Consider the following 27,783-nt stretch of genomic DNA (forward strand, 5'->3'; position numbering starts at 1 on the left):
GACACTTCCTCCAGCTCCTCTGGGAGGATCCCGAGGCGTTCCCAGGCCAGCCGAGAGACATAGTCTCTCCAGCGTGTCCTGGGTCTTCCCCGGGGTCTCCTCCCAGTGGGACATGCCCGGAACACCTCCCTAGGGAGGCGTCCAGGAGGCATCCTAAACAGATGTCCGAGCCACCTCAGCTGGTTCCTCTCGATGTGGAGGAGTAGCGGCTCTACTCCGAGCTCCTCCCTGGTGACTGAGCTCCTCACCCTATCTCTAAGGGAGCGCCCAGCCACCCTACGGAGGAAGCTCATTTCGGCCGCTTGTATCCGGGATCTTGTCCTTTCGGTCATGACCCAAAGCTCATGACCATAGGTGAGGGTGGGAACGTAGATTGACCGGTAAATCGAGAGCTTCGCCTTTCGGCTCAGCTCCTTCTTCACCACGACGGACCGATACAACGACCGCATCACTGCAGCCGCTGCACCGATCCGCCTGTCAATCTCACGCTCCATCCGTCCCCCACTCGTGAACAAGACCCCAAGATACTTGAACTCCTCCACTTGGGCTAGGGTCTCTCCACCAACCTGGAGGGGGCAAGCCACCTTCCTCCGGTCGAGGACCATGGCCTCGGATTTGGAGGTGCTAATCCTCATCCCTGCCGCTTCACACTCGGCTGCGAACCGCCCCAGTGCATGCTGTAGGTCCGGGTTCGATGAAGCCAACAGGACAACATCATCTGCAAAAAGCAGAGATGAAATCCTGTGGTTCCCGAACCGGAACCCCTCCGGCCCCTGGCTGCACCTAGAAATTCTGTCCATGAAGATTATGAACAGAACCGGTGACAAAGGGCAGCCCTGCCGGAGTCCAACATGCACCGGGAACAGGTCCGACTTACTGCCGGCAATGCGGACCAGACTCCTACTCCGGTCATACAAAGACCGGACGGCCCTTAACAAGGGGCCCCGGACTCCGTATTCCCGGAGCACCCCCCACAAGACACCACGAGGGACACGGTCGAATGCCTTCTCCAAATCCACAAAACACATGTGGACTGGTTGGGCAAACTCCCACGAACCCTCGAGCACCCTATGGAGGGTATAGAGCTGGTCCACTGTTCCACGGCCAGGACGAAAACCGCATTGTTCCTCCTGGATCCGAGGTTCGACTATCGGTCGGATCCTCCTCTCCAGTACCCTGGAATAGACTTTCCCGGGGAGGCTGAGGAGTGTAATCCCCCTATAGTTGGAGCACACCCTCCGGTCCCCCTTTTTAAACAGGGGGACCACCACCCCGGTCTGCCAATCCAGAGGCACCGTCCCCGACAGCCACGCGATGTTGCAGAGACGTGTCAACCAAGACAGTCCCTGCACATCCAGAGACTTAAGGTACTCAGGCCGAATCTCGTCCACCCCCGGTGCCTTGCCACCGAGGAGCTTGCCAACCACCTCAGTGACTTCAGCTTGGGTGATGGACGAGTCCACCTCTGAGACCTCAGCCTCTGCTTCCTCCACGGAAGACGTGGCGACGGGATTGAGGAGGTCCTCGAAGTATTCCTTCCACCGTCCAACAATATCCCCAGTTGAGGTCAGCAGCTCCCCACCTCCACTGTAAACAGTGTTGGCGGAGACCTGCTTTCCCCTCCTGAGGCGCCGGACGGTTTGCCAGAATTTCTTCGAGGCCGACCGATAGTCCTCCTCCATGGCCTCCCCGAACTCCTCCCAGACCCGAGTTTTTGCCTCCACAACTGCTCGGGCTGCAGTTTGCTTGGCCTGCCGGTACCCGTCAGCTGCTTCGGGAGTCCCATGAGCCAGCAAGGCTCGATAGGACTCCTTCTTCAGCTTGACGGCAGCCCTTACTTCCGGTGTCCACCACCGGGTTCGGGGGTTGCCGCCACGACAGGCACCGGAGACCTTACGACCACAGCTCCGAGCAGCTGCTTCGACAATGGAGGTGGAGAACATGGTCCACTCGGACTCAATGTCCCCAGCCTCCCTCGGGACATGAGAGAAGCTCTCCCGGAGGTGGGAGTTGAAAGCCATGCTGACAGAGGGTTCCGCCAGACGTTCCCAGCAGACCCTCACAACACGTTTGGGTCTGCCAAGTCTGTCCGGTTTCCTCTTCCGCCAGCGAATCCAACTCACCACCAGGTGGTGATCGGTCGACAGCTCTGCCCCTCTCTTCACCCGAGTGTCCAAAACACGCGGCCGGAGGTCAGATGACACGACAACAAAGTCGATCATCGACCTCCGACCTAGGGTGTCCTGGTGCCAAGTGCACTTATGGACACCCCTGTGCTCGAACATGGTGTTCGTTATGGACAAACTGTGACTAGCACAGAAGTCCAATAACAGAACACCACTCGGGTTCAGATCGGGGAGGCCGTGCGATCCAATCACCCCCTTCCAGGTCTCACTGTCGCTGCCCACGTGGGCGTTGAAGTCCCCCAGTAGAACAATGGAGTCCCCAGTCGGAGCACTGTCCAGCACCCCTCCCAGGGACTCCAAGAAGGCCGGGTACTCTGCACTGCTGTTCGGCCCGTAAGCCGAGACAACAGTGAGGCACCTATCCCCGACCCGAAGGCGCAGGGATGCAACCCTCTCGTTCACTGGGGTGAACTCCAACACATGGCGGCTGAGCTGTGGGGCTACAAGCAAACCCACACCAGCCCGCCGCCTCTCACTGCGGGCAATGCCAGAGAAGTGGAGAGTCCAGCCCTTCTCGAGAGGTTGGGTTCCAGAGCCCAGGCTATGTGTGGAGGTGAGCCCGACTATATCTAGCCGGTACCTCTCAACCTCCCTCACAAGCTCGGGCTCCTTCCCCGCCAACGAGGTGACATTCCATGTCCCTAGAGCCAGTCTCTGTGTCCGGGGATCGGGTCGCCGGGCACCCTGCCGTCGGCTGCCACCCAATCCACACTGCACCCGGATGCACAACAGATGCTTGGAATAATTTTAGGAATCATCACTACTTGATTACTGACTTTGAATCTGATGAAGAATGTAAAGCTTACCCCCCTCTGCTGAAAAAGAAAGAACAAAACTGAATGATTTTGAAAGTTTTATGTGTTTCTGATATGAAATTCCAGTCTTTGTCTGTCGTTTTAATTACTTGATGAAGTCTGACAGATTATGACCATTAAATCGAAAGTTGTTTAAATAAATCAAAAAGAGAAAAAGAAGGACTTGTTGAGTTTTGAAGCGCTGCAGTTCCCCCTGTGTCCAGCAGGAGTCAGGCTGGAGCTGACCGCTGTGTGTGAGCCTCCAGGTCAGCGAGAGAAGAAGAAGCGATGGCGGCGGTGCTGCAGCGTCTCTCAGAGGACAGAATGAGTCCAGTTCAGGCTCTGAGAGAGTTTATCCAGCAGCGACTCACTGCTGCTGCTGCAGAGATATTCACCGCCTTTCTACAAACTACCGTCCAGTTCCAGCAGGAGATTGACCGACAGAGAAAACTGCTGCAAATCCACTGGAAACATCCAGTCCAGCTCCTCACAGCAGGTAATGAACCGTGAGGATGAAGACATGAATGTGTGTGGTGGAGGATGGCTGATGGATTTAAAGCTGGCAGACAGAAACGAGGCTGCAGCTGCAGTTCGTTCAGAACGTTTAGAATCCAGACTTTTCAGTGAAGCCTTCAGAGTCATGATGCGTTCAAGTGTTGCTGGGAGGAAAAGTGTGAAGCGCGTCATGTTGGAAAGTTCCCTCAGAGGTTTGAGAGCTGAGAGAAAGTCCTGCAGCGTCCAGACAGTTTTCCAGTGGTCCTTTAAAGCCCACAGGTCCTGTCAGTGTGACTGAGCAGAGCAGCTTCAGTTGTGACTGAATGATTGTGTTTCAGTGTGTGCTGTCCTGTTTCATCCAGCCATCACTGTCAAACCTTGACATCCATCACATCAGGGCCTTTTGTCTGCTCTCCCTCCAGAGAGGCCACAGCAGCACATGGGGAAGCAGAAGAGCAGCTCCAGCGTGGAGCAGGAGGAACATGAAGCTCCACACATTAAAGAGCAGCCTGTTCCTGATGGAGGAGACCATTCCCACCACTCTGTGAGAGACTGGAGCAGCCAGAGACTGACTGCTGCTGCTGAGGACATATTCACCCTGTTTCAACAAGCTGTGCTTCAGTACGAGGAGGAGATGGCTGCTCAGCGCAGAATGCTGCAGATCAACTGGAATCCTCACATCCAGCTCCACAGAGCAGGTATGGAGACGCTGTGAGCAGACAGAAACATGGTCCCAGACAGGAGCTCCACAGCACCACCAAGAAGCTGGACAACAGGAAGTGAGCCTGACAGAGCAGTGGAGCTTGGTACAGAGTCCATAACAGGGGAAGACACCGTAGAAAGTGTCTCCTCAGACGCTCAGCTTTCAGACGCTCATAATGAAGGACTGCTGGTGCAGCCTGAGGACTCTTGATGTCAGTGAGTCCATTAGCGTCCACTGACACCACCTTGAAGGGTCCGGTCCAGTTTGGGCAGAGTGTTAGTCTCTGAGTAGTGGGCTCATCTCACCAAACCAGATCACCACCTCCATGAGGCTGAACTCAGTCCGTCTGTTGAATTCATGCTCAGGCTTCAGTCTCTGTCTCCCCATGAAGCCTGACTGTCTCCAAAGCAGAGTCCAGGCGGGAGACCAGCTCTGAGAAACAGTTCTGTGGGTGATCCTGACCTGCAGGTAGGGCTGGGCCGTACGGGGAAGAGTTGATCTCCATTTCTTTCTCACATCAGTCCATATCCATATATATCACCATATAAAACAAGTCACTGTTTTTGTCCGTGTTAAATGTTCCCCGTTACTCTGAAATGAGATTTAAAGAGATCAGAAGGTTCATTTTTATTTTCCCTCAAAGTTGAACATGACATGTAATGTACCTAGGGATGCACATGGTTAACCGTGTAACCGTTAACTGATAACAGGAACTTTGACCGGTTAATACTATCGGTTAATTTCTTTTTAGCTCCAGCTGGAGGAGCTCTCCACAGAGCCGTGCGTCTTCCTGCAGCTGGCATTATGTTACAGATATCAATGATGGCGCTGCAGACGACTCCTTAATTCACTGATTAATTCCAGGTGCCTTCATGTTGTACAGTAGAGGAGGGTGTGTATCTTTGTGCGCATTGACGCGTGCGGCACAAAACCGGCGTTACATTGAATATTATCTTTTCTCTCCAGACGCCGCGGGTCGTCCAGATTCACAGTGAAATGGTTCGGTATGAAGCCGCATCGTCCAGATAAACATTAAGCTCCATCAGAACTGTTTAAAAATCGGATTTCAGAAGCTAAAACTTTATTTAGGAAATTAATCAGAACACACAAAGAAATCACCGGCGCGCTCACTCTTGACATAGTTTAGAAAACAATAGGAGATGATTGAAGCCTACAGTGCTGTTGATTCTATCTAAATCTTGTAGCTTTTTTTACATTTTAGATGAGAATTTGCTGTCATTGTAAATCTGCAGTTAAAGGAATACTCCGAAGATTTTGGACCCACACCCTATCCTGATCATTTACAGAGTGAGATAAGCTCATCAATACCTTTATTGTGTCCGTTCGTCCAGTGCCTGGCTAACAGCTGTTAGCATCGTAGTTAGCTTAGCTCAACTACGACAGGTGAAGTGGAGACAGAGCCAGACTGAGAAAGTGGACATAATCCTCCTTCCAGTGGTCCAGGGGACGGCGTATTAGCACGTGAAGTAAATCCCAATGGTTATAAAGCATTTTAAAAGACGTGTTATCTTTTCAATCCGTTAAAATAATGTTTTGATCCACAGACCTGCGCATGCGCAGTGCTCTGCGGAAGGATATACCGGAGCACAGCAGTGGAAGCGTAGACTCGGTCGCTTTTTTTAAGAAAAGGCATATATTTGCTTCATACAGAGATCCTGGGAATATTTTGTTTACGGTGGAATCCTTTATCATCCTAAGCATAAGTGGGGAGAGAAATTTATGGAATGTCTTGTAGAATTCGCAGCCGAACCCATCCGGACCAGCTGCCTTGCCCGAGGGAAATGATTTGATTGCCTGTACTCGCTCAGCTTCTGTAAAATCCTTGTCAGGCTCCAATCTGGATGACTCATCTAATGTTGGTAGGGTGAGGGAGTCGAAAAAATTGTCTCTATCCACATTGCAGGTAGTCGAATTGGCTGTGTATAGCTCTGAATAGAAATCTTTGAAACGTGAGTTTATTTCTTTAGGATTTACCAACAGTTCTCCTGTACCAGATTTAATTTTATAGATCGCACGGTTTGCCTGAGCAGCTTTCAGCTGTCTGGCCAACAACCTCTCTGGTTTATCCCCTAACTCAAAGTGATTGTGTTTGACCTTTAGTAGGAGATTGCTTATGGTTCCACTTAGAATTTTATTGTATTCGTATTTCAAGTTCAAGATCTTATTATAGCGTTCTTGAGACAGGGAGCCCCTGTAGTTCTGTTCTAGAGTTGGAAGTGCATTCTCGATTTCCACCAAGCGGCGGTGCTGTTCCCTTTTTTTTTTGAAGCCTTAAAAGAAATTATATGTCCTCTCATCACCACCTTGAGGGTCTCCCAGAGTGTAGAGTCTGAAACTTCCCCCGTATCGTTGATCTCAAGAAACTCCTCAAGGCGCGCAGAAATATAGTCAATAAATACTTGATCTGATAGCAGCCATGGATTAAAACGCCAGCAATAGGTGCGTTTTGGTAAGTCAAGCTTTACTGCAATGACACAGGACAATGATCCGAAATTAAGATGTTATGATATTTAGTATGTTCAATGTTAGATATTAATTTTGCATCTACTAAAAAGTAGTTAATCCTTGTATAGGATTTATGTACATGAGAAAAGTAAGAATATTCTCTCTCTGTCGGGTGTTGTAGCCTCCAAATGTCGACCATATTTCTGGACTTCGCCAAATTGTTTAATGTTTGTACAGACAACAGTGTTATTGGCGCTCGGGAGGAGAGTCTGTCGAGATATGGGTCGAGGTAGCAGTTGAAATCACCACCCATGATCACATTTGTAGTACTGCGGTCAGGAATTCAATCAAATAATTTATGGAAATAATTTGGATCGTCTATATTCGGACCATACATGTTAAGAAAAGTAACAGGAAACAAATTTATGCTTCCGGTTAATAAAATCTACCTGCCGTTTGGATCCATGGCCGCTGAAGCAAATTGAAATGGGACGTTTTTGCGAAAGAGAATGGCGACACCCCTGGCTTTAGATGAAAATGGCGCTTGGTAAACTTGGGAGATCCAGTTAGCTCTCAGTCGTCTCTGCTCAGTAGGTTTTATATGTGTTTCTTGAAGAAACATTACATCTGATTTTAAAGACTTAAGATGCGCTAGAACTTTCCCTCGCTTCACAGCATGGCCCACGAACATTCCATGAAACCAAAGAAATGGTACTCATGTCTGACTGATTTGCAATATTAAGTACTGACATTGATAATACAAATGCAAAAAAACAATATTCTGAACCACCCATGGAACAATATTGGTATCGAGAAGCAAATACAGTTAGTTTGGCAGCTCCGGAAAACATAAAACACAAATATCACCCACCCCCCTCCCCACTGACACTTCCCCAAATGAAGCGCCTTTTCCCCCATAATCTTGCAGAGGGTCACTGGGCGTACGGCTTAAAACACAAATTCAACCAGCAAAAAAGTTAACTAAATAAATCGCCTACCCCTCTGCTGTTCACACAACAAAATCCGGGCCTAAGCCCATGAATCATTACCAACTGATGATTATGATTCATATTCGGCTGTAGAGTCTGCCGGTGTTAAAGTGACAGTCACAGTTCACATACCAGATCACGTTTTGTCGCCTTCGATGTCCTGTTGTAGGTTGTCCATGAATTTCCTAGCATCCTCGGGGGAGGTGAGCATCTTCTGAAGCCCGTTGTGCTGAAAGTAAAGCTTGGCAGGAAAGCGCAGGCTATGCTTAATTTGCAGCTCCCGCAGAGATGCCATGACATCACGGAACCCACGCCGCCGCTCCATCACCTCAGCTGTGTAATCGGGGAAGACAAAAACCTTGTGATCGCCGTACTGAAGAGATTGTTGTCGAGCAAGTCGTATTATCTTCTCTTTGTCTTGAAAGTGATGGACACGCGCGATGATGGTGGGAGGTCTGGAAACGGGTCCACGTCCTACTCCTGTTGGCTTGGCCAATAGAGAGCGGTGGGCACGATCGATGAGCACTGGCTTTGGGAAGGTGGTCTCACCCAGTAGTTTAGGAATAAGAGAGCTCACAAACTCTGTCGGATTTCCTTTCTCCTCTCCCTCGGGTATGCCTCCGAATTGGACATTATTACGCCTGGAGCGACCCTCCAGGTCATTTGTCTTGGCTCTGAGGAAGGCGTTTTCCTTGCGGAGCTCGCTGATGGCTGACTCTGCAGCCTTCAGACGCGCCTCATGGTCCGTGACTGTGACATCCACATCGTCCAGTCGGTTAGCCAGAGTGCTGTGTGCGGACTGGAGAGAGACAAACCGCTCCTCCAGTAAGTCGAACCGGGTGTTGCTAGTCCCACGTATAGTGTCTTGCATGTTTTTCAATGCTTCTTCCATCTGCGGGACGGGGATAAGCTGTGGTTCAGGACCGCTGATGTTAGCCGTAGCCGCGCTGCCAGCTGGCTTGAGCAGGCTGGACTGCGGCTTGTCTTTCCTCTCAGTTTTCAATTTGTCCGGCATTTCTTGGTCTCAGAGGGACTTGTGTAGATGGAGAAACAAGATTCCAGGTCGATTCTCCAGCAGACTCAGTTGAAGACGGTAGGATTGGCAGATAAACGTTGAACGGAGAGGAGCTCTGAAAAACACGTCTTAGTCCATCCGCACTCACTAGCGCCCCCCGATGCCGTCACTTTTACTGTCATATTTTGTTTTCTGTGGCGCTCTGGCGATGCGTATACCGGCGCGACCTGCGCGCAACGCGGTCACAAATTCTGGCTGCTGCGCGGACGTCTGCAGATCGGTCTGCGCAGACCAATGCGCAACGCACACCCACGCAGACATGTGAAGCATGGACGGGCTTTAAATCTTATCGGTTAACGGTTATTAACCGGTTAAAGGGCGTCGGTTATCGGTCATAGAAAAAATATAAAATGTGCATCCCTAAATGTAACATAATAAAACTGTTTCAAACAGGAACAAACAGCTCCAGTTACATTAGAAACATCTTGACTTGAAACATAAAGTCTTAAAGCTTTCAAGTTTTCTAGGAGAACAGAAACAACACTGACATTCTTTTGTCCCTGTCAGAGAACAATAAATAAGATGTGAATTAAAATCTGAATAAATTCTCAAGACCTCACCTTCATATATAGTTTTAAATGTTTTCAGAAGCAAATCATTCAACAATAAAGCAGTTACTGTGCTGAGTGGAATGTGAAGCAGCTTTCAAAGAGAACATGAATAAACTCCATGAGCTCCACTGTCAGCAGCCTGAGCTCAGAAACAAAGGCAGAGGAGCCTCATCAGAGCAGTTCTGGCATTGTGCTGGAGGAAGTGGACTGGACGGTCTGCTGCTGCTGCTGCTCAGGTGTTGAGGGCGCCGTGGCGCTCGCTCCGCTCGGGGCTCGGAAACCTTTGCGTTGTGCGTGCTCTGCGGCGTGGCGCTGCTTCAGGAGGCTCCAGAGATTTCTCCTGTTCCCCGTCTTTGTGGGAACATGGACTCTACATCATTTTCAATGCTCACCACTCTGGTTTTGTCCGACCTCAAAAAACCACAGTCCGTCCATTCCAGCGATGTCTTTGTGTCCTTCTTGTCCACAGTGTCTCAGTCCTCCGCTGAGCCGTAGCTGTTTCCTCTGTAGCTTCATCGGGGAACACTGGTTTTCTATCCACCAGTGCTGTCGGCTGCAGGTGTTGCGGCTAGCTGCTAGCCTGCTGCTGTGTTGTTTGCTACTCGGCTCTGTTCCAGCACGGGATTGGTTCAGCGCCTCGCGGACTCGGAGCAGCTCCCATTGTGTAGAAGGAACTGGCTTCTTAGAAGACATGTTGTTGGATCGCTTATTTAGAGCTGGCAGTAGGCTGATGGGTCAGAATCAGACAGACATCTTCTGTGGTTGAATATTTATTCTGCAGCAGCTGCACAGATCAGATGGACAAACATGGGTACAGGTGTGGTTCTGAAATTGGAAAAATAACAAACAGAAAACCACAAAACACAAATGCAATAAGGCCACAGTGCAAGCAAACAGCAGTGAGATTCACAGTATAGCCGACAGTAAAGCAAGATATCCCTAAAGTCAAAGTAAATGATCTTTCTGAACAAACATGGCTCAAACTGCTTTGAAGTTCTAATTATAGGCTGTCCTGAGTATTCAAACAAACTATCAACAGGTTGGGAGAAGTAAAGTCATTTCTGATCCAACACTGCCCTCTGCTGGTCACACAAATTATAACATCAAGATGCTACACGGCAGGCTCAGAGTCACGTGACCTCCAGTGCATGCCAGGGTTGCGGCCTAGCGCCAATTGAGCATCTATTGCGCACATAACGCCTCTAAAAGAGCCGAAAGGGTGCTGTTATAACATGAGACATGATGCAGAGTAAGAAACAGCCCTGAAATGCCGACATGTACATGTTTAAGCACAGCTCCGTGAAGGAAGTATCTTTAACAGAACAGCGAACAAAACACCATCTAACATCAACCACAGTCAGTAGAAACAAGCTGTTACTTGAAAGGACGAGCAATACGGACAGCTGCCACATACGAGTCCCGAGGTTCTGACAGCTGCTGCTTCGTGCACACGCTCCGATGGACTGATGTGCTGAGGGCTTACTGTCTTCGGACTGGACGGGAGTGCAGATGAAGCGAGTAGGGAGGAAGATAGTCCAGATCCACTTCATCGCCGCCACAAGGGGCCTTTTTTACACCCATTGTCATTGGCTGTTGGTATATGGTCTGTCACAACACTGAGAAACGCCGTCTATCCAGAAGTCTGTCCTCCATGTTTCATACCTCTATCAAGGGAAAGTTATCTTTCCACATATATCGCTATCGTTGTGTCGCCCAGCCCGACCTGTAGGTGATGACACCTGAACATGAGCAGCAGTCTGGGCTCTCTGCCATGTACCAGAAAGTAAGGTGAATATCCGGAGCTTGGACGAGGTGTGGCGTTAAAAGAGAACCACAGCTGGTAAATAGTGGTCCCATTCTCCTCCAGTGTCCTGAATCAGTCCAGCCAGCTGCTCTTTAACAGAAGCTCAGTAACAGTGCAAACTGACTAAAAGGATGGTCAGCCTCAGTGGATTCTGCAGGAGCCCTGTGCTGTGGCTCAGGCTTTCTGAAAGCCTCACATGACTTGAACAGGTTACAGAAGTTGCTGTGCGCTCAGCACTATATGACCAGAAGAAAATGTTGAACATGTACTGGAATTAGTGATTCATGGAGTGATAACCGCTGCAGCACGTCCGGTTTGAACAGTGGTTCTCAACCTTTTTTCAGTGATGTACCCCCTGTGAACATTTTGTCATTCAAGAACCCCCCAACAGAGACTCGGCGTTATTGGCTGAAAAAAGGCAGCTGCAGTGATGGAGCTCTTCTCCAGGCTCAGTCTGTTTCTCTGCTTTGATTTGATCACAGTCACTGCAGAGGAGGAGGTCTGACATAAGTATGTGGAGGCACAGGGCACCAGCTCCTCCAGAGCTTCCTGTCCCGGGTCAGGGTGCTCCTGATTCACAGACACCCAGAACTGTGTGAGCCTGGAGGAGGAGAGCTTCATCTGGAAGCCTCGGTCAGACCACACTCCAGGAGTTTTTCCTGAGGAGTGACTGGCAGCTTGCTTCTGTTTGCTTCAGATTCCTCACCCAATCCAGCTGAGCAGATTTCTCCTCCAGGTCAGGAGAGTAGGAATGAAAATGTTGACTGAAGTTGGTCAGATGTCCCACTATCACCGACTTGACTGGAGCTCTGTCCACATCCTCTCTGGAGAGAAAACCATCCACCTGAGGGAAGCAGGTGAACTCTCCCTGTGCACATGTTGCTTTCCACAGCTCAGCTTTCCTCTGAAAACCACCCACCTCGTCATGAAGGTTTAAAATGTTGGCGTCCTTGCCCTGTGGGGACATATTCAGTTCATTAGGTGTGCTGAAAAGATCTGCCAGATAACAGCTTAGCAAGCAGGTCTGCTTCTGGAACAAGGTGGCGTGGGGGGAATGGTTCTCAGTCAGAAAGGTGTGGACCTCAGATCCTAACTCCAACAGCCGCTTCAGTACTTTCCCTCGGGAGAGCCAGCAGACTGTGTGTAGCAGCAGGTGTGTGTGTTCATGTTTTCACAGAGACGAAACAGGCGTGCATGAAGTGGCCTTGACTTTATAAAGTTGATCACTTTGATGCCGTCATTAAAACGTCATGTGACACAGGGCTGATTTTCCTGGACACCAGTGCCTCCCTGTGTGACACAGTGAGTCCACTTCACGCCGGGGTTTTCTTTTTTAACGCGCTCTGAATCCTCTCACGTTGACGCTGCTGCAGGACTTCCAGCTGATGCTGTTCTCAGAGAAGAAGCTGTTGACAGAGACAACAGTGTCCTCTCCTGTTCTCCCCTCTAATGTTTTACAAGAAAGTATGTGCTCGTAAATACTGTCAGTATCGATGTATCATAAAACCTACAAGCTGTGCATTTCCACCAACATCTGTGGATTCATCCAGCTGGAGCAGAAAACTATCGCTGCGTTTTCCCACAACTTGCTCAACAATGTCTTTTCCCATTTTATCTACTCTCTGGTTGAAAATAAAAAGTTAAAACTCAGTGAGAAAGCCTCAGTGAGGATAACAGGTGGGAGTCCTTAACGACCTGCTCTTAGCTGCGGACTCAGGTAGCCCTGTGGTCCTGGTGCTTCTCGATCTCACCTCCGCCTTCGATTCAGTGGACCACAGGGTCCTACTGTCTCGCCTCGAACACCTGGGCATCAGAGGTACAGTTCTGGAATTTTTCCGTTCCTACCTGACTGACAGGAGCTTCTCTGTTCAGCTGGGAGACTTCACCTCCTCTGCAGCCCCCCTCTCTTGCGGTGTGCCTCAAGGCTCCATCTTAGGCCCCATTCTGTTCATCCTATATATATTGCCCTTAGGAGATATTATAAATAAATATAATATCTCCTTCCACTGCTACGCGGACGACGTTCAGTTGTACCTCCCCTTCAAGGCCGACGACCCTGCTGCTCTCCAGCCTCTGTTTGACTGCATGTCTGACATTAAGGCATGGATGACAGCAAATTTCCTCAACCTCAATGAGGATAAGACTGAGGTTATTGTATTTGGCAAAGCCGCCCCAGCATTTCTCTCCAACGCCCTGGGTACTCTTGCCTTGAAGTCCAAGCCAGCTGTCAGGAATCTTGGTGTGGTCTTCGACAGTTCCTTCAAGTTTGAGCAGCAGATCAGCGCAGTCATCAGAAGAAGTTTTCTCAACCTGAGGACTTTGGCCACAATTAAAACTTACCTTCCCCTGGCGGGGCTAGAGCAGGCCATTCACGCCTTTGTCACCTCACACCTGGATTATTGCAATAGTCTTTACACCGGTATTGATAAAGCCCAACTCCACCGCCTGCAGCTCGTCCAGAACTCCGCCGCCCGACTCCTCACCTCCACCAAAAAACACGCTCACATCACTCCGGTTCTCGCTTCCCTTCACTGGCTCCCCATCCGCTACCGTATTGATTTCAAAATTCTTTTAACAGTTTTTAAATCTCTTCATCTCCTCGCCCCTCCCTACCTGACCGATCTTCTCCGCCCCCTCAACTCTTCCAGAGCGTTACGGTCGGCTGACCAACGCCTCCTCTTCATTCCCAGGACCAGGTTAAAAACCAGGGGGGACAGAGCCTTTTCTGTTACTGCCCCGAGGCTGTGGAACTCCCTTCCCCCCCACATCCGCGCGGCCGAGTCTGTGGGAATTTTTAAATCATTGCTGAAGACCCACCTCTTTGCCTTGGCCTTCAGCTAGGTCTTTCCTTGGTGCTCGAGTTTGAGATGTGTTTTAATTATTTGTGCAGTTTTGTCTTTTCACCGTTTTTGTTTGTTTCTATTCTCTGCACTTGTGTGAAGCACTTTGGCACGGCTATGCCGCTTGTAAATGTGCTATATAAATAAACTTTTACTTACTTACTATCAGTGCCGCCATGTCTCAGTTGGAAGCAGACTGTCTAAGTTATTGTCTAAAATAAGATCATTAATAATAAAAGATGGACGGGCTGGATGTGCGCTCTCTGGAGTTTCACTGATAAAAGTCCTTTGTTGTTTAAAAACAGTCCGAGGGATGTGGTGTCTGGAGGAGGAGATGACGGATGCTGTTTACAGTGTGTGGTGTGTCCGGGGGCAGTGAAGGTGTGTGAGGAGTGTGTGCGATGTGTGGTGGATGGGGGGGGGGGGGATGACGTGGGTGTCCGGGGCTGGGGAGCGCTCTGCCGGCCCAGCGGCACCTCCAGCAGCAGCCTCGTTGCTGGGGCTGTAATCATGGTTCTACCCAGAGCGGCGGATGTCCTCCATCCGGTCGGCGACAATCCTGTCCGCCTTAATGACCAGGGGTTGCAGGTGAGGTCTGCGGTGCAACGCTGCGGCCATGTTGGGCTTGCGGCATGGCCTCGCTGTACTACACCGGTACCCACGGGCACACGCCTCTGTCTCTGGTGCCCGGGTTCACTACCGATGTAACCGTGCCGCCGTCTTGCTGCCTCGCCGCTCCTGGTTCACCGCTACCGGCTCGCCACTCGTAAGCCGCCGCTCCGCCTCGGTGCCACCGCTCTGCTTCTGATCCGGAAGCGTCAGTGCTGCGCGCCGTCTCAGTTCCTTCCAAGTTGCAGAAGAATATGGACTGGGAGTCCATAAAAATTGGCGACTCCGTGTTTTGCCGGAGGAGACGTAGCCCTGCCCCTCGGGGCCTGTCGTAGTCAACACGTGGCCGGGGCCCTGACCTGGGGCTGATCTAGCCCAGTGGTTCCTCAAAAACCTGGAGCCGGGGACGCGGTTGGAGCGAACACAAAAACCGGTTCAAAGTTGGGGCCGGCCCGGATTTGGCCCTGGAACCAGTTTGGTCGACAGCCCTTCTTGAAAAGTCTTCTTTACCATCCCCCATCAACAGTTAGCGGTACTGGGGAATGGCGCGGTTTCCAGAGTGAAAAGGTGGCTTGTTCCAAAAGTTACTTGTCATCACTGCGCGTTCAGTAAAAATAGTCTTTCTTCAACTAAATGACTAGCTCAGTCTTTTCTTGAGGTTAAACGTCCATAAATGTCCATGCTCTCACTGCTTCAGTAGAAAATCGTTGTCACTACTCATGAACTTAGGCCTGTCACGATAGTCAATAAATCAATTAATCGCACGATAAAAAAAAATGAGGTCGGTAAGTTTTCCAGGCGCGATAAATTTACATTTTCCAAAGACACTAGAAACGTCTCACACTGACTCCTTTCGGCTCTGTAGTGTAATGAGGAGTGATGCACCGAAAATTCGGCCACTGAAATTTTTCGGCTGAAAATATCTCAAAAGTGTATTGTCGCCTTTCGGCCGAAAGAAAATAATCACCGAAACGACACGGCCGAAAATAATTGGTGATGACGTGGCGGTAATGCTAAAGCAAACCATTTAATGCCTCATGTCTGCTGTATTAATGCCGCAAATCAGGTTTTAAAATGTATTTAACTTTTTACAGTGCGCAATTGCGCAGCGTCACCTCTCACTCACACTCCGCGCACTCGTTTCCTTGATAAACACACACACACGCACGCACACACACACCAACACACACAACATAGTTGTATTATTAACCGTCAATAATAATGAAGAACATATTAAAATTTGTAAAATAAGTCTCCCCGGCTGCGCACCAGGACGGACACCTTCCCACACGGTCCGTCCTCACTCTGCTCATTTGATTCTGGGACTGCAGGCTCCACAGGACAACGGTATTTATTCAGAAAATATGTTCGTTATAAAATTAATTTGTGGAAACGAAAAACACATGGTTTGCTGTACTTTGATGGAGGATTTAATATTTTACCTGAATCTGTAATTGGCACCTCTGGAGATGCTGCAGTGCTCCTGCTGTCAACTTCCGTGTTCACTGTTGTGTTGAAATTTATTACATTAGTTTTTTGTTTACACCATTTTATGTTATTATTATTTAGTTGTAAACTGACAGCAGCCTACAGTAATTCTCTATACCTGGAGGTGACGCGTGAGCGCTTCATGCACCACTGCAGGTTCTGCGCTGGACTGGACAGCAGCTGGAGGTCGATCGGGCATTTTTGGGGCAGCAGAATTATTTTGTTTTTGCTTTTTGGCCCGTGGCTGTTCTCACTGTGATTCAGAACGTTCCTCCTCTTCACTCCAGTCATGATCGCTGATGTCCGACACGTCTCCGCCATCCAACTCCCCCTCACTGACCTCCTGAATCATTGCTAAAGCTTCTTCCACCTTACATCTCTTCATTATGCCTCTTTTTATTGTCTTTCTTTTGGGATTTGGTTGATATTTTTGGCCGTCTGTCTGATTGTCTGCTGTCAGAGCGAGCTCCCTGTTCAGATGTGCGCATACAAAACAAATCAATCGCAGAAAAAAGCCCCGCGAAATGCGTCTTATTTTTTCTTTTTTTCTTTTTTTTTTAAATCAGCAGTCTGTGAGACCGCTGTTGGCCTTTGGAGGTATAAATGCTTTGTAATATTATGTGTGTCATTGTTAGGGCCTTATTTGCTTCAGAAAAACAGTTTCCTAATTTTTTTGGTTTCGGTTTCACCAAGAATTTTCATTTTGGTGCATTACTAATTGTTGCATGAATTAAAAAATTGCAACAACAAAAAAACAACGGCAATATTATCGTTTATCGCAATAAATTCTGGGACAATTAATCGTCCAGCAAAATTTGTTATCGTGACAGGCCTACATGAACTACACAGTCCTCCACAGATATGGACTTACACTGTGCTTTAGCAAGAAGCAACAGAGGAGAAAACCCAGAAGGCTGATGAAATACGACAGGTCCACCTTCACACAGTCTTTAACTCACAGCGGAAAAGTGACGGTTTCCATCTCGTTGTCAGAGGAATGAAGAAAAAGTCTGTTGTGCTGCTGTTAGCCATGCAGTTAGTTTAGCCTGTGGTGCACTAGCTTCTGGTCCCGGATTAAAATTCTTCCTCTGGACAGCCGAAAACTCTACAAACCCGCTGCCCCTAGTGTAGCACATGCATTCCATGGTGTTAGAAAGGGGTGTTACATGTAAAGGCCTCAGTATACTCCCCCGTCGCCGCTACGTCGTTCCTACAACGTAGACGTCGTAGCCCTATAACGGGCTATGTCGGACCTTGACGTGCGCCTCTCCAAAATTGTGACTTCGCGTCGTTTCGATGCGTGGTGACGTGAACGTCGAGGGCTGTGATTGGTCCGCTTTCGTGTTGTTTATAGAATAAAGTAGAACTCACCCAGAATACTTTTCTGGTCCGAACAGTGCTTCGGGAGAAAGTTAGATCCAAAATTGAGCGGCGCACATCCCTATACTGTTAGCAGTGTTAGCACTGTTAGCAGACGGGGCTATGTGTATAGCCGCTCCTCAAACGGCTTTAATCGTCCAAAAGCTCATTAGTTTCACCAATATTTCATCACGGTCCGCTCAGCCTCTCCTCCTCCACAGCCCGGTGTCGCCAGATATGTCATATATGCAGATATATGTTTGGTAAATGCACGAGTGTCTAGATACGTACGTCTAGAAATCTATGACTACAGATCTATGTCTAGGTAAAGCCGGCGCTACGGAAGCCGCATTGTTGTTGTGACTGCTAGCGGCTTGGCAGAGGAGGGCGTTCCCTTGACGCAGGAGCAAGATATGTTCAGTAGCGGCGTAGGGTTGTCGGCGTAGGAACGCCGTGGCGGCGACGGGGGAGCATACTGAGGCCTTAAATCAGAGGTCGTGGAGAGGGAATAGCTCCTCAGGGCAGCTCCACACTACAGGAGACGTTACATCCAGCAACGTCAATCCATGACCTTTATAATAGAGAACTCATGTGCCTCCGCCAAAACTATAATCCCAAACAAGTAGTTCCACAGTATAATAAATAACTTGGATAATGCAAGTTAATGGAGGAAAAATAAATCATATTACACTACTTTTCCCCTCACTGGTCTGCCCAGTGAAGTTGTGGAGGTTGATGCTGTCTGAAGAGGCATTTCCTGACATTTCAAAGCAGGACGTGTCAGTATCCCTCCACCTCAGGTAGTGGAGTATAGCCTGATTTACGTTTCTCTGCCATTCTACGCCATTCCTATGCCGGCAACCCTGCGCTGTCACTGAGCATATCTTACTTCTGCGTCAAGGGAACGCCCTCCTCTGCAATTTCACCGCTAATCCGCTAGGCGGGCATGGCGGTGTCTTTGTTTCGCAATCGGCAGTCACAACTACAATGCGACTTCCGTAGCTCCGGCTTACCGAGACATAGTTATCTGGACATAGATACCTAGACATAGATATCTAGATGCGTGCACTCCTTACCAAACATACACTACCGGTCAAAAGTTTTAGAACACCCCAATTTTGCAGTGTTTTTACTGAAAATGATGCCGTTCAATGTCTCATTGCACTCAGACGTCAAGGTATAGTACAAATAAGCAATTGAAGTCAAAAAAGAAATTATGGAATCAATTTACAGACCAAAATGTTTTCTAAACTGTTGACTCATCAAAGTAGCCACCTTTGGCAGATATAACAGCTGAACAAACACGTGGCATTCTTTCTACAACAGAAATCAGACATTCTTCAGAACGTTCTTCCCATGTCTGTTGCAGAAGTTCCCATTAATGTGTGGCCCTTGTGGGCTGCTTTGCTTTCACTCTTCTGTCCATTTCATCCCAAACCAGCTCAGTAGGGTTTAAGTCTGGAGACTGTGCTGGCCACTCCATGTTTTCAAGTTTACCAGCTTCTTCTTTTTTGCAAGATAGTTCTGGCGTAGCCTGGACTTCTGTTTTGAGTCATTATCTTTCTGTCAGATGAACCCCTGACCAACTAGACCCATCCCAGAGGGTACTGCATGGCGCTACAGGATGCTGTGGGAGCCGTTCTGGTTCAGGGTGCCTCTGACTCTGAACAAGTCACCAACCCTGGATCCAGCAGAACAACCCCAGACCATCACACTTCCTCCTCCATGTTTGACAGTTGAAGCCACACACTGTGGAAGCATCCTTTCACCTGCTCTCTGCCGTACAAACATCCTGCGTGATGAATCCAAGATTTCAAATTTTGATTCATCAGTCCATAAGACCTTTTTCTAGTCTTCAGTAGTCCAGTGGCAGTGTTTCTTGGCCCAGACAAGCCTCTTTGTCTTATTCTGACGTCTTACCAATGGTTTTCTTGCTGCAACTCGTCCAGTCAAACCCGCAGCTCCAAGTCTTCTCTTCACAGCTGAAACAGAGTCTTGCTCACTACGACCACCATTGAGCTGTTCTTGAAGCTGTTGTCCTGTGAGCCAGCTATCACGCGAACTGTTGACTCTCAGAAACTTGTCCTCTGATTCAGTTGTGGCTTTGGGTCTGCCAGACCTCTTCCTGTCAAAGTTTGCCCCAGTTTCTGACTTCCTTTTGATGGTGAAGGAAACTGTAGTCACTGACCGGTATTGTTCTGAGATACACTCTGTTTTTCAGTTTAGGGTAACCTTACTTTTTACTTCACCCTCTGGTAGTTCAACACTTACCGTTGTATCATTCCAAACTGCTGATTGGACTTGAGTGACTTGAATTGCAATAAATAACTGGAAAAATTGGGGTGTTCTAAAACTTTTGACCAGTAGTGTATATCTGCTTATATGATATATCTGGCGACACCGGGCTGTCGTGGAGGAGTGGCGTGCGCAGACCATGATGAAATATTGGTGAAACTAATGAGTTTTTGGACGATTAAAGCCGTTTTAGGAGCGACGTTATCGATGCCCCGTCTGCTAGCCGTATACGGAAGTCCGCCGCTCGATTTTGGATCTAAATTTCTCCTGAAGCACTGTTCGGATCGGAAAAGCATTCGGGGTGGGCATATTGTTCTACTTCATTCTATAAACAACGTCAAAGCGGAGCAATCACAGCCCTCGACGTTCACATCACCTTGCCACAACGCGTGGTGAGGATTTTCGGGAGGTGTGCATCAAGCCCTAGCGTAGGGGTTGCGTCGACGGCGTCGGTGCTGCTTCGGTGCTACGCAGAAGCATACAAAGGCCTTAAAACGTTAGTAGAATGTTGCTTGTGAGTGAATACAGCGCCTGAAAACACTTCATCCAGATAAGTCATCAGTCAACAGCTGAAGACGATCAACAAGGAACAATGGAACTGACCGGTTTTTGAATGAAAGTTTTCACTTTGACTGCGGGAGTCACAGTTTGTTTCTTTAAGGTGGACTGTAGAGTTAATGTTGCTAACCACTAGAATTATTCTTCTCACCTGTGTGAGAAGATACGAATAAGATCATCTTTGATCTCCTGCTTTTGTTTCCTTGCAGAGCTCCAACAGGACCATGACTGCAGAGAGGAGCAGCTCTTTGAACAGGAAACACACTGCTGTCTAGAACAGGACCACCCAGAACCTCCACACATCAGAGAAGAAGAACCAGAACCTCCACACATCAAAGAAGAAGAACCAGAACCTCCACACATCAAAGAAGAAGAACCACAACCTCCACACATCAGAGAAGAAGAACCAGAACCTCCACAGATCAAAGAAGAAGAACCAGAACCTCCACAGATCAAAGAAGAAGAACCAGAACCTCCACAGATCAAAGAAGAAGAACTAGAACCTCCACAGATCAAAGAAGAAGAACCACAACCTCCACAAATCAAAGAAGAAGAACCACAACCTCCACACATCAAAGAAGAAGAACCACAACCTCCACAGATCAAAGAAGAAGAACCAGAACCTCCACACATCAAAGAAGAAGAACTAGAACCTCCACACATCAAAGTAGAAGAAGAAGAACCAGAACCTCCACAAATCAAAGAAGAAGAACCACAACCTCCACACATCAAAGAAGAAGAACCACAACCTCCACGGATCAAAGAAGAAGAAGAACCAGAACCTCCACACATCAAAGAAGAAGAACTAGAACCTCCACACATCAAAGTAGAAGAAGAAGAACCAGAACCTCCACACATCAAAGAAGAGGAGGAAGAACCAGGACTTCATCAGTTTAAGGAGGAACAGGAGGAACCAAAACCCTCACAGATTGAGGAACACCAGGAACTCAGCAGCAGCCAGAAGGGAGAACAATTCATTGTGAAGTTTGAAAGTGAAACCTTGAAGGTTCCTTCTGTTGAGGATCACAGTGACCTGACTGACCCAGAAGTACCAGAGACTGAGTGGTTCCTCTCTCAGGACTCTGAAGTCCACCATGAGAAAAGACACATGGACTCAGAACCAGCTCCAAATCTGAAGCTGAAAAAACTCAAGGTGTTTGATAGAAACAGTGAGAACATCTGTCATGTTTCAGAGAAGCAGGCTGAATGTGAAGAAAGGTGTGAGGAAACTGACCATAACAAACATCAGTTAAAGGTCCCTGCTGAGGAGATCCTTCATGAAACATGTGGCCAAAGTTTCAGGCAACCGGGCCACAAGAGAACTCACACAGGTGAGAAGCCTCATTCCTGTGAAACATGTGGCAAAAGGTTCAGGCATCATAGTCGTTTGTTGGTCCACATGAGAACTCACACAGGTGAGAAGCCATATTGTTGCGAAACATGTAGGAAAAGTTTCAGTGAACAGTGTCATTTGTTGCGCCACATGAGAACTCACACAGTTGAGAAGCCGTATTGTTGCGAAACATGTAGGAAAAGTTTCAGGCATCTGAGTCGTTTGTTGTTCCACATGAGAACTCACACAGGTGAGAAGCCTCATTCCTGTGAAACATGTGACAAAAGGTTCAGGCGTCCGAGTAGTTTGTTGCGCCACATGAGAACTCACACGGGTGCAAAGCCATTTTCTTGTGAAACATGTGGCAAAAGTTTCAGTCAACGGTCTTCTTTGAAGGTTCACATGAGAACTCACACAGGTGAGAAGCCTCATTCTTGTGAAACATGTGGCAAATGTTTCAGTCAACGGTCTTCTTTGAAGGTTCACATGAGAACTCACACAGGTGAGAAGCCTCATTCTTGTGAAACATGTGGCAAATGTTTCAGTCAACGGTATATTTTGAAGTTTCACATGATAACTCACACAGGTGAGAAGCCGTATTCTTGTGAAACATGTGGGAAAACGTTCATTCGAAGCAGTCATTTCAATGACCACATGAGACGTCACACAGGTGAGAAACCATATTCTTGTGAAACATGTGGCAATACGTTCATTCACCGCCACAGTTTGTTGCACCACATGAGAACTCACACAGGTGAGAAGCCGTATTCTTGTGAAACATGTGGCAAAAAGTTCAGTCGACGGAGTGATTTGTTGCGCCACATGAGAGCTCACACACGTGAGAAGCCTCATTCTTGTGAAACATGTGGCAACAGGTTCAGTCAATTGCGTTTTTTGAAGGCCCACATGAGAACTCACACAGGTGAGAAGCCTCATTCTTCAGGGCACTGAAGATGAAATGTGGCTGGGTCTTTCAGCATGACAATGATCCCAAACACACCGCCCGGGCAACAAAGGAGGGGCTTCGTAAGAAGCATTTCAGGGTCCTGGAGTGGCCTAGGCAGTATCCAGATCTCAACCCCATAGAAAATCTTGGAGAGAGTTGAAAGTCCGTGTTGCCCAACAACAGCCCCATAACCTCCCTGCTGTAGAGGAGATGTGCAGGAGGAACGGGCCAGAATACCAGCAACAGTGTGTGAAAACCTGGTGAAGACTTATAGAAAACGTTTGACCTCTGTCACTGCCAACAAAGGGTATGTACCAAAGTACTGAGATGAACTTTTGTTATTGAACAAATAAATTCTTTAAAAATCAATGTGATTTTCTGTATTTTTTTTCTGATTCTGTCTCTCAGAGTTGAGGTCTACCAATGTCCAATGTCCAACCAGTCTTCTCATGTTTTTAAGTGGGAGAACTTGCACAATTGGTGGCTGACTCAATACTTTTTTGCCGCACTGTACTTTGAAACAGTAGAACATTTGTTTTATGTCCGCTGCCACAGCCACGGGTTCTTTGCGGAGGTGAGTGAGGACCCCTAATTGACCGGTATTATTCAAATCAGTACCACTCAACAGAACATCATTTAAGGTATTATGGATAATTTTCTCGAAAAAGTCGAAGCCAAACGTCTGTTACTCTATCCATCCATTTTCTACCGCTTATCCGGGGCCGGGTCGCGGGGGCAGCAGTCTCAGCAGATATGCCCAAACTTCCCTGTCCCCAGACACTTCCTCCAGCTCCCCTGGGAGGATCCCAAGGCGTTCCCAGGCCAGCTGAGAGACATAGTCTCTCCAGAGTGTCCTGGGTCTTCCCCGGGGATCTTCTCCTGGTGGGACATGCCCGGAACACCTCCCCAGGGAGGTGTCCAGGAGGCATCCTAACCAGATGCCCGAGCCTCCTCAGCTGGCCCCTCTCGAAGTGGAGGAGTAGCGGCTCTACTCCGAGCTCCTCCCTGGTGACTGAGCTCCTCCCCCTGTCTCTAAGGGAGCGCCCAGCCACCCTACGGAGGAAGCTCATTTCAGCTGCTTGTATCCAGGATCTTGTCCTTTCGGTCATGACCCAAAGCTCATGACCATAGGTGAGGGTGGGATCATAGATTGACCGGTAAATCAAGAGCTTCGCCTTTCGGCTCAGCTCCTTCTTCACCACAACGGACCCATACAACGACCGCATCACTGCAGCCGCTGCACCGATCCACCTGTCAATCTCAAGCTCCATCCGTCCCCCACTCGTGAACAAGACCCCAAGATACTTAAACTCCTCCACTTGGGCAAGAGTCTCTCCACCGGCCTAGAGAGGGCAGACCACCTTCCTCCGGTCGAGGACCATGGCCTCAGATTTGGAGGTACTGATCCTCATCCCTGTCGCTTCACACCCGGCTGCGAACCACCCCAGTGCATGCTGTAGGTCCAGGTTCGATGAAGCCAACAGGACAGCATCATCTGCAAAAAGCAGAGATGAAATCCTGTGGTTCCCGAACCGGACCCCCTCCAGCCCCTGGCTGCACCTAGAAATTCTGTCCATAAAGATTATGAACACAACCGGTGACAAAGGGCAGCCCTGCCAGAGTCCAACATGCACCAGGCACAGGTCCGACTTACTGCCGGCAATGTGGACCAGACTCCTACTCCGGTCATACAGAGACCGGGCGGCCCTTAACAAGGGACCCCGGGCTCCGTATTCCCGGAGCACCCCCCACAAGACACCTTGTGGTACGCGGTCGAATGCCTTCTCCAAGTCCACAAAACTCATATGAACTGGTTGGGTGAACTCCCAAAAACCCTCGAGCACTCTTTGGAGGGTGTAGAGCTGGTCCACTGTTCCACGACCAGGACGAAAACCGCATTGTTCCTCCTGGATCCGAGGTTCGGCTATCGATCGGATCCTCCTCTCCAGTATCCTGGAATTGACTTTCCCAGGGAGGCTGAGGGGTGTGATCCCCCCTATACTTGGAGCACACCCTCCGGTCCACCTTTGTAAACAGGGGGACCCCCAACCCGGTCTGCCAAACCAGAGGCACTGTCCCCGACCACCACGCGATGTTGCAGAGACGTGTCAACCAAGACAGTCCCTGCACATCAAGAGACTTCAGGTACTCAGGGCGAATCTCGTCCCCTCCCGGTGTCTTGCCACCGAGGAGCTTACCAACCACCTCGGTGACTTCAGCTTGGGTGATGGATGAGTCCACCTCTGAGACCTCAGCCTCTGCTTCCTCCACGGAGGACGTGGTGACAGGATTAGGGAGGTCCTCGAAGTCTTCCTTCCACCGTCCAACAATATTCCCATTTGAGGTCAGCAGCTCCTCCTCCATTGTAAACAGTGTTGGCGGAGACCTGCTTTCCCCTCCTGAGGCGCCAGACGGTTTGCCAGAATTTCTTCGAGGCGGACCGATAGTCCTCCTCCATGGCCTCCACGAACTCCTCCCAGACCCGAGTTTTTGCCTCCACAACCACTCGGGCTGCAGTTCACTTGGCCTGCTGGTACCGTCAGCTGCTTCGGGAGTCCCATGAGCCAACAAGGCTCGATAGGACTCCTTCTTCAGCTTGACGGCAGCCCGTACTTCCAGTGTCCACCACCGGGTTCGGGGGTTGCCCCCACGACAGGCACCAGAGACCTTACGACCACAGCTCCCACAATGGAGGTGGAGAACATGGTCCACTCGGACTCAATATCCCCAGCTTCTCTCGGGACATGAGAGAAGCTCTCCCGGAGGTGGGAGTTAAAAACCATGCTGACAGACGGTTCCACTCGATGTTCCCAGCAGACCCTCACAACACGTGGGGGTCGGCCAATTCTGTCGAGTTTCCTCCTCCACCAGTGAATCCAATTCACCACCAGGTGATGGTCATTCGACAGCTTTGCACCTCTCTTCACCCGAGTGTCCGGAGGTCAGATGACACGACAACAAAGTCGATCATCGACCTCTGACCTCGGGTGTCCTGGTGTCAAGTGCACTTATGGACACCCCTGTGCTCAAACATGGCGTCTGTTACTCGCTTTTTGAAAAACGCGCATGCGCCAGACCTTCCTACCTGCTCTACTGCTCCTATGAGCGCGCTTGATGGCGTTACACAAGCATTTCTCCAGCGTGATTGACATGTTGGAGGACCAATAGTTGAGACTCCCATCATGCCATTCATTGGCTAAAACATCGTCCATTACACCTTTAAATGAGACACCGTTATGCTTGGCGCTGGAGTCGAACACTGCTGGTACCTGTCCTGCTTTATGCGGATGATACACTCTAAAGATGGGTAGGTACCAACACTGTTGTTCCCAGCAGAGTGGTGGGGCTGGTTCAGCATGACCCGCCTTGAAGATTTTCTCCATGAACTCAATCAAGTGTTCTGTCATGTTTGGCTTCTTTTCAAGCATGCGGCACAGTGTTGCAAACCAGTTGACTGCTTGTGTGTTATTGTTAGGGAGCTTACATCTTGGTTCTCTGATGGGCAAAGGCACCTCCCTGCCCATTATTTCTAGAAAGGTTCTGTCTTCTATGGACGTTGCAGGTTTGTCATCACGTGATCAATAGGGTGGTCACGTGATCCAATGAGGACGCACGCCGGTTAGGCAGCTCCGCATTGGTCTGCTACTCATCAGTTTAAAGCTTATACCAGTGTTAAATTTTGTGGAAGAAAAGTGGTGGATGTGATTTAAAGTCAGCGCCATGTCAAAACGTTTGAAAACGCTGAGACATTTATGTTCAAATTTGCCCCTGAGGCGCCTGGAATCTCTCTGGATCAAGACAAAGGCGACACACCTGTTGCAGAGGAGCGGCAAACACAAGTTATTGGACGGGACATAAACAAATTTTTTGCCTCTTTGGCCAAAATCACTGAGGAGGTGAAAGGAATTGAAGAGATTAAGCGTACTACGGCATCCACAGAGTCTCAATTAACAGCAATGATGACTCGACTGAAGGAAGCCAAGCCTTGGCTGGTCTTTTTGGAATCAGCTGAAAGAGCGTCAAACCAATCCACCTGCAACAAAAGTTTGCGCTTCTTAAGGATAAATTGGAATATTCTCACTCTACACAAACACACTCACATCCTCACACAGCTCAGTATCCATCCTCAAATATGCAGATGACACCACAATAACTGGACTTATCTCTGACAATAATGAAAAACACTATCGCGAGCAGGTCACCCAAGTAGTCACTTGGTGCCATACTAACAACCTTCAACTCAACGCATCAAAAACAAGAGAACTGATCATTGTTTTTTCACGCTCACCTACTCTTAAAGCACCCATCCTCATCAGCACTGATGTTCTATAATTCTACAATTTCATTTAGCAGACGCTTTTGTCCAAAGTGACGTACAACAGTTGGGGCATTTCAGGGTTCAGTGTCTTCCCCAAGGACACTTCGACATGCACACAGGGGGGAGATGGGAGTCGAACTCACAACCTCTCGATTGTGGGACGACTGCTCTCCCCACTGAACCACAGCCGCCCCACATGTTATAGACATGTTATAGACATTACGGACTCATTTAAATTCCTTGGGACACACATCAATAACTGACTCAAGAATAAGCAGCACTCAGACAAAATTTACAAAAAAGCCAATAAAAGACTACTTTTCCTTAGGCAACTCAAGAAATTCAGAGTCAGACCAAACATTCTCATTCAGTTTTACACAGCCATTATTGAAGGTATTCTCACCTCTTCAATAATAGTCTGGTATGGAAATTTGGACAGTCACTCACGCAAAAAACTCCAACGCATTATCAATAAGTCCTCCAAAACCACTGGCCACACTCTTCCATCCATAGACACACTGTACCGAAGACGCATCACACAGCGTGCAAGGAAAATGATCTCAGACCACACACATCCTGCTCATCACCTGTTCACACTCATGCCCTCCGGGAGGTGCTACAGGTCTCTGACAACTAAATCAGTCAGATTTAAAAACAGTTTCTTTCCCATAGCTATACGGACCTTAAAGCAACCATTGCCTTGATGTAACCTGTTGTATAATCATTTATGTCTATTGAATGTAATGTTCGGTTTGCTGACACTGTAACTGACCCTGTGAGATGTGAGCATTAAGTGCTGTACCGGAAACAAATTCCACCAGCTTTGTTGTGTGGCCATTAATAAATGATTCTGATTCTGATTCTGAAAACAGGTCCAGGCACAACAACGTACGATTTATTTGGATCCCAGAAAATAAAGTACATGAGAGATGACAGACTTCATCAAGAAACTCATTCCAGATTTGCTGGGCATC

At 48.7% G+C, this 27,783-nt stretch overlaps 1 protein-coding gene across 4 annotated transcripts; it reads left to right on the top strand.

Moving 5' to 3' along the window:
• Positions 1-21,113: 21,113 nt before the first annotated feature.
• LOC115385058 (zinc finger protein 239-like) lies at positions 21,114-22,830 on the top strand. Of its 4 annotated transcripts, none has more exons than XM_030087141.1 (2): positions 21,114-22,168; positions 22,421-22,830. In XM_030087141.1, exons 1-2 carry the CDS (start codon positions 21,321-21,323, stop codon positions 22,494-22,496), a joined length of 924 nt encoding a protein of 307 aa, XP_029943001.1. In that variant the 5' UTR covers positions 21,114-21,320; the 3' UTR covers positions 22,497-22,830. The 4 variants fall into 4 exon arrangements, with proteins under 4 accessions (XP_029943001.1, XP_029942999.1, XP_029943002.1 ...); XM_030087139.1 differs by having other exon boundaries at positions 21,114-21,941; positions 22,026-22,830; XM_030087142.1 differs by having other exon boundaries at positions 21,114-21,795; positions 22,048-22,830.
• Positions 22,831-27,783: the final 4,953 nt, after the last annotated feature.

This window comes from Salarias fasciatus, unplaced genomic scaffold (assembly GCF_902148845.1).
Source record: "Salarias fasciatus unplaced genomic scaffold, fSalaFa1.1, whole genome shotgun sequence".
In the NCBI taxonomy this organism is placed as follows: Eukaryota; Metazoa; Chordata; class Actinopteri; order Blenniiformes; family Blenniidae; genus Salarias; species Salarias fasciatus.